Here is a 13,297-nt window from a genome sequence, read left to right as displayed (position 1 = left end):
AGAGACATATACCACCTCTTGCTCAATTGAGAATCGATATGGTAAGGTTATATCTACTATATGGTATGCACCATGCTCATATCTGAGGCCATAAAGTGTTCTAGACCGTATAGTCCCCACAGCCAATGGTGGCATGTATAGCACTACTAGAAACTGTGCATCCAAGTTTCTTAGGATCTACATTGTGCCATATTTAACGTGGCCTTCTAGCACTAATTGTTTATGTATTGGCATCTCCCAAGACAGGGATCCATCTTTTGGCAATTTCCTGTCGCTGTAATGTAATGTAGCATATCATTATTTTGGCAAAAGGGAGCCAAATAATTAAGACATTTATCACAAACACTGGAAAATACGAGAAAAAGTTTAAAAACAAAGCAGTATTTCAAAAGATGAAATGAAAAACAATTGCATATATGAGTTTCTCATCTTTTTTTAAAAAGAACTATAAAAAAAGTGCAAGGATACACAGCTTCCCTCAAAACCTCAAGGGAGAGAACTTGCATCTGGAAGTCTCCAACTGTACACCTGTATAACACCAAAAAAGATCAGTTAGTTCATGCAAATAAATAAGAAATCCTGATTTGTAAACCATACTGTGTAATGCCAAAATTTTATAAAAACAAAGGCTCATAAATCCTACCAACGTATAAGATGCAATTGAAAAAGAAGTTTAAAAGTCATTCCCATTCTAATCCGCACTTTTGCTTTCTTCCTTGTCACACAAGATAATCTATCTCAAAAGATTTGACCCTCAAATATGAGATCCCAAAACACTCTAGAAGCAAGCATCTCAATCATCAAAGACATAGCCAAGCTTTTTGGCTGAGAATCGGAGAATGAAAGAAGGTTTATTGATATCTATGAGAGAGCCAAAAGCCTATGAAACCACAAAATGCTGGGGGAACTAGAGGTCTCTTATCACATCTTCAAAAGGCTACCAGGAAAAACAAGAAAACAAACCTAGTCCTATCAAATCACGTGCCATGTGTCAGTCATAAGTATCTTGAGCTCCTGGTGGGCGAGACACTGGTCTCTCTGGGAGTCTTGATGTCTCTAGAACATATCCAATATCTCTTGCTAGCATCCACGACTCCTCACTGAGGGTATACTCATGGGCGACGTGAGGCACCTTGACACCAAAATGCCATAATAATGGTGTCATGGATGGGGCGGCTGCTCGCAAGTCATGGATGGGGCTGCATGTTTAGAACTCAAAGTTGTGATCCAGTCCCTCCTAGTCACTTCTCCTATATTATTATGGAGTTAGTTATATCCTACAATTTGTAACAATTGCAGGCCTCATGAGTCTAGCTCTAAGTCGACTGACCTCATGATCAAGCTTATCAATGACGCTGCTCATATCCGTGTAGTCATGCATGAAAGACAACAGTATCTCCCCTAGCTCCCCTATTACTTAGGGATCACACTAGAACACGCTCCTCTATCTCTACCTTCTATGTGTCGCAAAAAGTGAAGAGTCGCAAGTCTCCATGGTGTCAAGTGGATGCGACCTCATGGCCTACCTCAACTTGAAACCAATGGGACAAGGTCCATGGGGATCCATACTACGTACGAGAGATGGATATATAAATACCTTGGTGCTTGGATAAAGCCACCTTCACTCAGATGGAGGAAGTGCTCCCTCTAGAAGGTCATTTTGGTTGCATGTGGCTAAGAGAAGGGATATGGGATAAGAACGAAGAGGAAGAAAGAAAGAAAGAAAGAAAGATATAATAACGTCCACCGGAGACCTCGCCGGCCTATGGGACAAAGTGCACAGAAAAACCGAACTCATACAAGCCTCAATGGGCTGAAGCAAAGGATATGCTAAGACCCTTGCTGAGTACTAGTCTATGCTTGGGGCTTTTGAGATCTTTGCAGGCACACTGTATTTTTTGGAGTGCTCTTGTGCAATTTTTAGGCAGGCATTGCAAAGAAGAGCAATTTGGGAGCTTTGCAGGTTTTTTAGACTCAGTTTGAGTCACATTTGAAGAATTGGCAATGTTCATTTGGACACATTGGCAGTAGAATTTACTCCTTTTGCAGATAAATTGCGAATTGGGGCTTTCAGTCAATTTGCCCCTTTTTGAGTTGCAATTTCTTGCAAAAATTTGGGGCTTTTTGCTTTACACAGCAATTTCTTGCATTTTTGGGCTTTCAAACAATTTGCCCTCTTTTGGATGCAATTTCCCTGAAGAAATTAGGGCATTTGGCATTCTGATGCAATTTGGCACAGTACAAGCAATTTGGGACTGTTGCAGGTATTTTTGAGTGACATTGGAGAGCATTTGCAGGATAATTGAAGTGCATTCTGAGCCTTTGACAGGCTGTGACAGTATTTGTCACTGTGGGCAGCTTTTTCTTTGCAGATTTTACTTGTGCATTTTATATCCCAGGAAGGGATTTCACTTGGTCAGTCTGCTGTATTTTTTGATATTTTCTGGTATAAATGGCTCAGAACAACTCAAATGAGGTGTTTGGGGTTCTCACACAGGAGGATAAGTTGGATGGCACCAACTACTCCTTGTGGAGTTTCATGGTTCGCAATATCTTGGTTGGCAGACATCTTTGGGATTATGTCAATGGGGATGAAGCAAGACCAAATACAGCTACTACACCTGTCACTCCTACAGCTCGAGGCAGGGGTAGAGGTATAAATGCAGCACAGGTGGTTGGAGCAGCCGAGGAGCTCCCACAGCAAAGCAGAAAAGATGGGACTCTAGAGATGCACAAGCTCTTTCAGTAATTTCTCTTTTTGTCAAGAGGTTCATTATACCTCATATTCGGTTATGCAAGACATCTATGGCAGCTTGGGAGATACTAGAGAGTATGTTTGCAGCAAGAAATGATGCCAGGGTTTCCTTTCTGAAGCGAGAACTTTCCCATACACATATGGAGGAGGGAGATTCCATGAATTCTCACCTCACAAAGCTTCAGGACCTCATGGAACAATTGCTGAATATTGATGAAGTCATTCCGGATTCAGAGATGATCACCACCACTCTAAACTCTCTTCCTGAGTCCTATCTCGGTTTCCACACCTCACTGAATTTGTCATTGAGGGGGGGCAGCAATCGTCTCTCCTTTCACGAGTTGGTAGGACTTCTGTTGCAGGAGGAACAAACTCGCAGAAAATGGCAACCCGGGCTGGCGAGCATGCTATGCTCTCGAAATTCAAGCCCAAGGGTAAAGGGCAGCAAAAGCCACATGCCAATCAGCCCACACATCAGCATAAAGCTGATTCTAAACAGCCTTCTTATAAGGCAAAGGGTGATACAAACAAGTAGAAAAAGAAGGGCATCTGTCATTATTGCAAGAAGCCAGGTCATTATATTGGAGAGTGCAAGAAGCGCATAGCCAAAGAGAAGAAAAGGGATTCCGGTATGGCTGTGTCAGATGCATCAGTTCCACATTCTCATGATGGAGGAGATGTTGCAGCCAACTTGGTAGAAGAGCACTATGCATTTCTGTCTTGCACTTCAGATTTTTCAGTGGATGTTTCTGATATTACAGCCACTAATGATGATGACCCATATGCTTTCTTGACTTGCAGTTATGATCCTTCAAAGGATGAATGCTCCTTTAGTGTTAATGAGACACTTCATACTTGGTATTTTGACAGTGGTGCTTCAAAGCACATCACTTCCAAGAAGAGTCTGTTTGTAACTCTGCATTCTTCACCCACCAAGAAGAAGGCAACTTGTGCGAATAATTCTTCTTATTCAGTGTGTGGAGTGATGGCACAAATTTCAGAATTTCAGCTGTACTCTATGTGCCAGGGATAAAGAAGAATTTGCTTTCAGTGTCCTCACTCAATAGAGGAGGATTTCAGGTTGTTTTTGATGATGACAAGTGTGCAGTCAAAGACAAAGAAAATGACTATGCTTTGATGTTGTCTGGCACTTTGTATCGGGGTCTTTTTCAGCTTGATCTATATGAAAAAAGATCCCATCTTGCATTATCAGTTAGCACTCCCACCGCTGCGATGCAGAATGCGGAGTTATGGCATGCCAGGTATGGGCACATGAACTATGGCAGCTTAATGACACTTCAAACGCATGATACGGTTGATGCATTGCCTCCCTTGGAGTCGCCTCCTCCTCATGCATGTGAAGGCTGCATTCTTGGCAAAATGCATAGACTTCCCTTCAAAAAGGATGGTGCAGTGAAAGCTACACGAAAATTACAGCTTATTCACAATGATGTTTGCGGTCCGATGAGGACACCTGCTTTTGGGGGTTATCTCTAGAGAGACAATGCTTTCACTCCCACTTCTAGGACCCTCGGACCAAGGCTCTTCTCTTCGACTCCTTGGTCCGACCAGCCGGTATGTATGGCAGCCCTTGTTGGGGGCCTGACATGTCAGAGATAGAGTGGACACGGGTGGAGCGCTTGCAGATCCTCATGCTCTCACCGATGATCCGGGGGAAACCGTCTGTACCACATCACATCATTCAGGCCGAGTTTGGTGCTTCTCCACTCCAGCTAGATGCAACCTTTCAGACCATCACATACCTACACCGGGTTAGATCATATGGGAACTGCACATCAGGGAGACAGAGGTTGCCATGGTTGGCTCTCGATTCCTCCATGAGGTTGGTAGCAGAGGGAGACGAGCGATGCTGGTATGCACGGACTCACAGATGGTTTGTGAGACTAGGGTTCCACATCGATAGGATACCTCCTTTTCAGTACAGTTTAGATGCCCCTCCGGTACTCCCACCCACCATCCCGATTGGGCCACATACCAACCAGGTCATTCAAGAGGATCTCCTGCAGCTACACACCTTTAGGACCTAGTTGGAGCCGAGGGAGCTTCCAGTGAAGCTGAGTTTCTACAGAGATTACTGTCTTCGCATTTCGGAGGAGGGATTCATCACACCACCGGGGTACACTGAGCTTCATATGCCTCACTCACTACGGATCTCCATCGGACAGTTTCGGGTATCATCACACCGCCTCCGCAGGCAGCCTTGCTTCACTCCTATGGTGCTCTCAACCCAGTTTGATAGCCCCCCAGGAGTGCAGACTCGCCCTCTGACGGACTCATATAAACTCATCACTCCCCAGATCATGACCTCTGGGAGATGCAGCTCATGTAAGGTTCTAGCTGAGTTAGCACAGGCGCTAGTAGATGGATCATGCTCTAAGAGGAAAGTTGTAATAAGGAGTGACATAGGGGTTAAACAAGGCTGCCCCCTATCACCGACACTTTTCGGTATTTTTATCGATGAATTGGAAGAGTGGATGAGAATACATAGCGAAGAAGGTGTGCAAATTGCAGGATACGCTTTGTTAATGCTTACATATGCAGATGATGTGGTATTCTTCGCAAAGAACAAGGACAGCCTACAAGCACATCTGGATGCACTAAGAGAGTTTTGCAAACACTCAGGAATGCAGATTAATATAGACAAGTCAAAGGTGATGGTCGTCGGGACATCTAACCAGCAGGTGGATGTCACATTTGGAGGGGAGCCCCTGGAAATAGTCAACTCATATAAATATTTAGGTCTGGATTTCCCGACAACTACAAATGTAATGCATGCATGGAAAGGAGGATTTTGGGAGGTTTTAAAAGCTCTATATAGCTTCCAAAATAAATGCAGGAAGGCGCATCTGTGGAATTGGGAAATGAGAAAGTTTATGTACACCATGCTTGTAAAGACAGTAATTCTTTAAGGATGCCCCGCTTGGGCACCTGGGCTATCTAGGATTCATTGGGAAAGAATAGAAACTTTACATAAGCGCTTCCTAATAGGGGAGTTTGGGGTTAAGGCACACACACCCTACTCCATCCTGTTGGCTGAAACAGGTATGATACCTCTAGAAGGGGAAGCATTGTGTCGATTCAGGGCATACCTCAACAAAGTTGAGAAGATGAATGATAGTAGGATACCACACAAAGCGATAGAAGCTACCCAACTCACGGGTCGGCACAAAGAAGGGATGAAGTGGATGGAATCATAGGGTATAACGAACGCTGATATACCAGAAGATGCATGTGAAATAAGAGAGATTGTGACACAGAAAATGGTACAAAAACCATGGCAAAACCCAGGGACAAAAAAGCAGTTTTATAAACAAGAAATTAACTCAATGGACAGTTATGGAATGCAGAAATACCTTGGGGAAGACATATCAACATTTAAAAGACATCTGATCTGCAAAATCAGAACTAGTTCACATGATCTTGAGGTAGAGAGGGGTAGATGGCAAGACCCAAGATCCCCAGAGAGGAAAGAATCTGCAAAATGTGCCCCAAAGGAGAAGTAGAAAATGAGCAGCATGTACTCCCCAGATGTAGAGCATACGCACACATCAGAGAAGGCTATGGGTAAAGTAGAGACCTAAAGAATCTGCTGGAGCAGCCGGCCAAAAAGCTAGGAAGCTACTTAAAAGAGATTTTAGAACATCGCAACAAGGTATTGGGTCTAGCTCACAAGCCAGCCCACCAAGTACTCGCTACATGACAGCTGTAAGATTTTTCCCTTCACTAGATGTAAGGGATCGCCATTAGCCAGTAGTGATCGCCAGTCCCATAGATCCTGAAGGGTCTCACATGGACTTTAATACAATCATATCATATCATATCATACCCATGACATCGATTGCTCCACCCTCCCCTGGGATAGAAAGAAAGAAAGAAAGAAAGAAAGTTTATTAAAGTCTTCGGAAGACCGATGAGTCTATGAGACTGTGAAAATCCTGATAAAACGAGCTGTGGTAGTGGAGCTACTAAACGAGCGTCCATACCAATGCAAAATGCAAAATGCAAAAAATGCATTATGCAGAATGGCAGTACTAAGTCCTAAGTACAACATAGTCATGTCGATGGTCGACTATATATCAATCTCAGCATCATCATCAATATCATCATCATCCCCAGCAACAGCAAGATATAAGGATGGATGAGGCAATGGAGGCATGAAGTCGGCAATAGAGTGCTGCCGGCCACTCAGAGGTGCGGTCCTGGCACGTCTCCTGGTCGTAGCTCTACGTCTAACCAGGGCTACTGTGACCCCCGTCGGTCGGGCTCCGGCTCTAAACAAGGAGGGGATGTCTCCAAGTGTGATCTGTGTGTCGACCCTCCGACTCTAAACAAGGAGGGGTTGTCATTGACATCATCTCTCCCTTCTTCTCCCGCTACAGTTTTCTCACTGATTATGACACCTACTTTGGAGGGGTCATACACTATTCCGCACTATGCCTCGACCTTTCTCTCCCCTCTGCCTCTCAGTCAGCCCACGTTCCCACACCCTGTTGGGATCGCCTCATCCAGGCCACTATCATCTCCATATCGCATCCATCTCACCCAATCATCACCCAGCCTCCAGTCTCATACTTACACTTTCATGCCACTCTCTTTTCAGTTTCCGCTAGGGCACAGACGAGCTGACCCATCACAGGCTAGGCAGAACTTGCTGATGGAGGTACATAGTATCCGAGTGGAGCTGTCACGCTTCGCACACGACGCTTCACCCAGGAGCAGGCGCGTCTCATACAGGAGCAGGCTCAGGCTATCCGAGACCAGGCTGATCTTATTCAGGGACTCAGACAGAAGATCTCACAGCTCTGACAGGAGGTCACTGCTATACGCACAGTCCCAAGGAGCACCCCAGTTGTGGAGGCACAGATTGCGAGCATGCAATCTGCCATCGAGGAGACATCCAGATGGGTCGACGTAGCCAAACAGGAACCTGCAAGGGTAACCGTTTCGGCTACCCTCTTGGAGCAGCAGCAGAGAGCCAGTAAGGCTCCAACATTAGAGTACGTGGGATCCCACGCACTGAGGCTACACCGATGGCAGATGCGACGGCCTCGTGGCCACTACTCTGAAGGCGACTGAGCACAGTATTGAGAGAGCATGGCGGGTTGGGAGGGACCCCAACCAAGAGCAACCCTTGATCATACGGTTCCATGACACTCAGGCACGACTTTCGGCGGCTTTAGGTCGTAGGTCAACCTTACGAGACCAGCCAGCGATCTCCATGGATGAGGACCTCACTCCACTATAAATTGAGGAGAGGCGCTTCCTGTTGTAGCAATGGGATCAGGCCCGCAAGGAGGGGAGGTGGGCAGTAGTACGAGATGGACGACTCCTTACAAGCCCCTGTCGGGCACCCACCTCCCCTCCCACATACGAAGGCGGGGTCTATGAGACTCAGATATCTGAGACCCTATCCGGCACCATCTAGAACTGTAATGGTACCTTGTGGTCAGAACCCACGAACTTCTCGAAATTCTATACAGGTCACGACATAGTCTTTTATACAGAGACACATCAGAGTCCAAAGCGTCCACTACTAGGAGTCAGCGGGTATACATGGGAGTCTACATACAGAGATGAGACGAGGGATACAAGAGGGGTCCGAGTGTCCAAAGGAGTTGCAGTCCTTTACAGATCCACACTTTTGGGGGCCATCTCAATAGAGCAGAGAGATGCGCATTCCAAGTTTCTTTGGATCCAGATTTGGCACATGGACAGCCGGAATCTATTTGTTGGAGTTTGCTACTTTCCACCTGAGACCTCCCACTTTGCCAGAGATATTCGAGGTGAGGATGAGACATCTCCATTTGCTGCTCTTTATCAATCCATTGTTGACTTCTCTAGCCGCGGAGAAGTCCTTCTAGTTGGGGACTTTAACGCGAGGACAGGTGCACGTCAGGCACCACTCCTCGACTTCAAGGATGATTCCACTCTACTCCCAGACATTGACCTTGAGGAAGCACGTATGCTACGGGTTACTGCTGACAAACGAGGACTGTTCACATCTTATGGGCAAGCTCTATTAGACGTTGTTGACTACATCATGGGATCTCCTACCTTCACATCTCGCATCACTGACATTACCGTAGCACCTCTCCCTCCAAGGGCTGATCATACCTATCTTTTCTTTAGTATTTCCACTCCCCATCGCACAGCACTTTCCACCCCGCTGAGTTCTTACTCCACCTACCATGATATACGCTTTGATCGCGATCACTCACCTACTTACTCTGGCCGTCTGTACATACTTCTTGCCTACATTGACTTCATACCCCTATTAGAGGATCATGCTGCCCTAGTCACCCGCTCACTACACAAGATTGCTCTTCACGCTTTCCCCCACACCACCCGCTCCACCCGCCCACCACCCCTTGGGACCGTACCCTGTAATAGCTGGTACGATGATGGGTGTAAGGCTTTACGCCGTCAGCTCAAATTCGAAACCAAATACAGTCTTCCGAGCGAACTAGAGACGATACGCGAGTACCGTCGACTGGTACGCAGAAAGAAACTAGGACTTTTTTTTTTGCAAAGAAAGAAAGAAACTAGACTTTGTTCGCCGGAACGAGGAGGAGCTATTGAACATTTTGTTCAGTAACAACTCTAAGGACTTTTGGGGGAGATTTCTAGAGGGACGGTCCCCTCACCACTCACTGACACTCAAGTGTGGTTTGATTATGCACGCACACTCTATCATATCCCAAATCAGCCAGTCCCTAACCTCCCACATATGCCATGCCCCACATCCTGTACCCTCTTCACTAGGGGGGGGTAAAGGATGCCGTAATGAAACTTCATAATGAGCGAAGGATCATGAGGGACTATGCACAGAGTTCATTGCATATGGGATTAACCTCCTAGTCTCGATCTTAGCAAAGCTATTTAATGAAGCTGTTTGTTTGGGATTTCCACGCACTTGGACCATTAACACTATCTCACCCATTCAGAAGGCAAGGGATTCCATGAGCCTGGAGAACTACATGACCATTATGATTGGACATGTCATGTCCAAGATTTATGCATCAGTACTTGATTCCGAGGTCAGCAGATTTGCAGAGTGTCGAGGACTTAGAGTAGCAGGACAGGCTGGATTCCGGCGTGATCATGGAACCATGGACCACATTCTCACGCTCAGATGTATCATCGAGGAGACGAGGACGGCACGGAAGCAGAGGGTTTACTGTTGCTTTGTGGATTTCCGTAAGGCATTTGACACGGTCTCCAGAGCCCGCCTCATACGATGCCTATAGGATTTGGGTTACGACCAAGAGATCCTTTGGGTTGTCATGGCACTTTACGAGAGAGTTTTAAAGAGAGTCCGGGCAGGATCTGGGTGGACAGACAAGATCATGAGCACTATCGGGGTCAAACAAGGGTATCCATTATCACCTACCTTGTTTGGCCTCTACATTGACGAGCTTGAGACAGTGATGCAGACACAGGGGGGGTAGGTTGCTCTCTTGCAGGCACACTGATCCGGATATTGCTTTACACAGATGACGTGGCTCTCTTGTCTTCCTCGGCAGAGGGGCTCTAGAGACACCTTGACGCACTACAGTCCTTTTGTGAGTCTCATGATTTGAAGGTCAACCTAGGTGAAACAAAGGTATTATGATCTTCAATACATCTTGAGCCGTCATGCGCCAAGAGCAGTTCGCATTTGATGGGTAACCTATTGAGATAGTTTCATCATACACTTATCTTGGGGTTTTCTTTTTCGGACCCATCTTCACTATGAGACCCGCGCTGCAGGCACGCTTGAGCAGAGGATATGCTTCATTGGCCAGACTAGAGAGGCTGTGCTTCCGCTCTCACTTTCAGGATCCACGGACCAAAGGGTTGCTTTTTGACTCCTTGGTCCGTCCAGTGGGGATGTATGGCAGTCCATGCTTGGGGCCAAACTTGTGAAATACAGAGTGGGCCAGGGTGGAGCGGCTACAGGTTCTCATGTTATCACGGATGATCCGTGGTAAGCCATTCGTTCCTCACCAGATCATTGGGACGAAGTTCAGGTCACCCCCATTACAGCTAGATGCTACATTTCAAGTCATCACCTATCTGTACCGAGTCAGGGAGTATGGGGATTACACCTCTGGGTGTAGCAGGCTACCATGGCTAGCACTGTCCTCTTCTATGACACTTGCAGCAGGAGGGGACCGAAGGTGCTCGTATGCACGCACAGAGAGATGGTTTGAGGGACTAGGGCTCTACATGGACAGACTACCTCCATTCCAGTACAACATGGATGCTCCGTTTTCTCCCCTCCTATCACACGAGGTCAACCAAGTTATCCGTGAGGATCTATTACAACTACACACATTCCGGACCTGTCTGGGCCCAAGTGATATTCTAGTGAAGCTGGGCTTCTACAGAGATTAATTCCTACATATCACAACGGAGGGTTTCATTGACCCACCAAGGTACACGCAGATTTACTTACCCCACTCACTGAGGATCTCTCTTGGGCAGTTCCAAGTCTCTTCACATAGACTTCGCATCGAGAGCAGCAGAGCAGAGCGACTACCCAGGGAGAGGCGCATATGCACTTTATAGGAGGTTGAGACAGAGGAGCACTTCGTCTTCAAGTGTCATGTTTACTATGAGATCCGCAGACGTTTCTACTGCCTCTTCAGAGACAGATATGGGATTTTGGGCCGATTCATCTCCTACCCAGACCAGCGATGTTTGGCAGGTTTCATTCATGAGGCAGTTAGACACCGCGAGAGGATACTTTGAGCACGGAGACAAGAGCTGACTTTTTCCTTGGCTAATCCCTTTCAGAGCTCCATCACGGAGTTTTTCCAGCCAGATCACATGGACACCCACGGGACGAGGCCTCGACAGGACCGTGACCCGGAGCGTGTGACCCGACAACTCAGACAAAGGGTTGACACACAGATCACACTTGGGGACATCCTCTCCCTGTTTAGAGTTGGGTCCCCCCCGACAGGGGTCACAGTAGCCCTGGTTAGACGCAAAGCTATGACCAGGAGACATGCCAGGGCTGCACCTTTGAGTGGCCGACAGCACTCTATTGCCCATTTCATGCCCCCATTGCCTCATCCACCCTGATGTCCTGATGTTGATGATGATGATGATGATGAGAGAGTCGACTACCGACATGACTATGTTGTAATTAGGATCTAGTACTGACATTCTGCATTTTTTGCACTTGCATTGGTGTGGATGCTCGTTTTAGTAGCTCCACCACCACAGCTCGTTTGTACCAGGTTTTTCACAGTCTCATAGACCCATCGGTCTTCCGAAGACTTTAATAAACTCTCTCTCTCTCTCTCTCTCTCTATATATATATATATAGATACATATATATATATATATAGCAGACGTACTAGATGGTTTTTTGCTGTCCCATAGACATGTTGGTCTCCCGTAGACATTAATAGACTTTCTTTCTTTCTTTCTTTCTTCTCTCTCTCTCTCTCTCTCTCTCTCATGTAGCAATAACCTTATTAAACTGAAAGTTGTTCTTAGCAAGCCAGACGAGCCAAATTGCATGTGTAAATGTAATGCCAAAAGTCCTGCTTGAGTTTACAGGCATCCCGAAGCAATATGGCTTTCCACTTGCTAGGCTCTCCCAATTGAATCTGTAGTATTTTCCAGATTGTTCCAGCATGTGGGCAAGATATAAAAGATGAAAAACATCCTCCTTGTGACCAGGCATCTTTTGCATTTGCCATCACTATTCCCAATTCTTTTGACCAAAATGCTTTATGTAGGATCAGCCAGAAAGCAGTAGACATTTTCTCAGGGATGTCTCTGTGCCAGATTGTTAGGAATCTACCTTTCCAACAGTAATGATTGTTGTCAGCTCTGGTTCAGTACCTTGCTGACTTCCACTGTTTGAAGAGAGGAGTTGGCATGGGAAACAATTGAGGGCTTCCCACCCAACTGAATTCCTTCCAATAAACCAGACATCTGCCTCCTTTCCATTGAATGTTCCCATTTCAAAGTGCAATCCTGCTCATCACTAGAGGTTCTTGATCGAACAGCCTATACTTTTTTCCTTATCTCTGGCCAATTTGTCATCTGAATTCATCACTAACTCAAAGCTGACCCCAACATTGAAGCCCTTTCTTCACCATCTTTAAGGAGCTCTAAGTCATTGAGAGTATTGCCCTTGAAAATGGAAGAGACATGAAAGCCCCTTTACCTGAAAAGATTATTTGTCTTTAAGACCAAAGGGATCTCAATAAAGGGCTGCCCTTAGTTTTTCATGGCTCAGAATTGCAAGGGCTGAAAGAAGAAGACAGTTTTGCCATTTAAGAGCCCTTAACAGCAAAGTAATTTCTCATCAACAACTGAGCCCATATTTTTTCGGGATTTAGGATGGCCTTCATTATCCATGAAGCTGAGCATTTATAGGCTGCCTACAGGATACACCACTCCTAACCATCCATTCGTAGGCTTGGTATAAAAGGACCATTTGATTAGTGAGATCCTTGCCTCTGGAAGAAATGACACACACTGCCTGATGAATTCTCCAGCCCAGAGGATGACGGGGCC

At 46.1% G+C, this 13,297-nt stretch overlaps 1 protein-coding gene across 2 annotated transcripts in view; it reads right to left on the bottom strand.

Moving 5' to 3' along the window:
- Nucleotides 1–13,297, bottom strand: part of LOC147894296 (binding protein) — a 254,131-nt gene that overhangs the window by 175,906 nt on the left and 64,928 nt on the right. For both annotated transcript variants that reach the window (XM_087384649.1, XM_087384650.1), the window contains exon 8: nt 469–528. In XM_087384649.1, coding sequence (XP_087240775.1) covers nt 469–528 — 60 coding nt within the window. The remainder of the gene's footprint in view (nt 1–468; nt 529–13,297) is intronic.

Source organism: Dipteris shenzhenensis, chromosome 14 (assembly GCF_047967505.1).
Source record: "Dipteris shenzhenensis isolate YYH24624 ecotype China chromosome 14, Dip_SZ_1.0, whole genome shotgun sequence".
In the NCBI taxonomy this organism is placed as follows: domain Eukaryota; kingdom Viridiplantae; phylum Streptophyta; class Polypodiopsida; order Gleicheniales; family Dipteridaceae; genus Dipteris; species Dipteris shenzhenensis.
The sequence above is the reverse complement of the archived record's forward strand: the minus strand, read 5'-3'. Positions and strand labels throughout refer to the sequence as shown.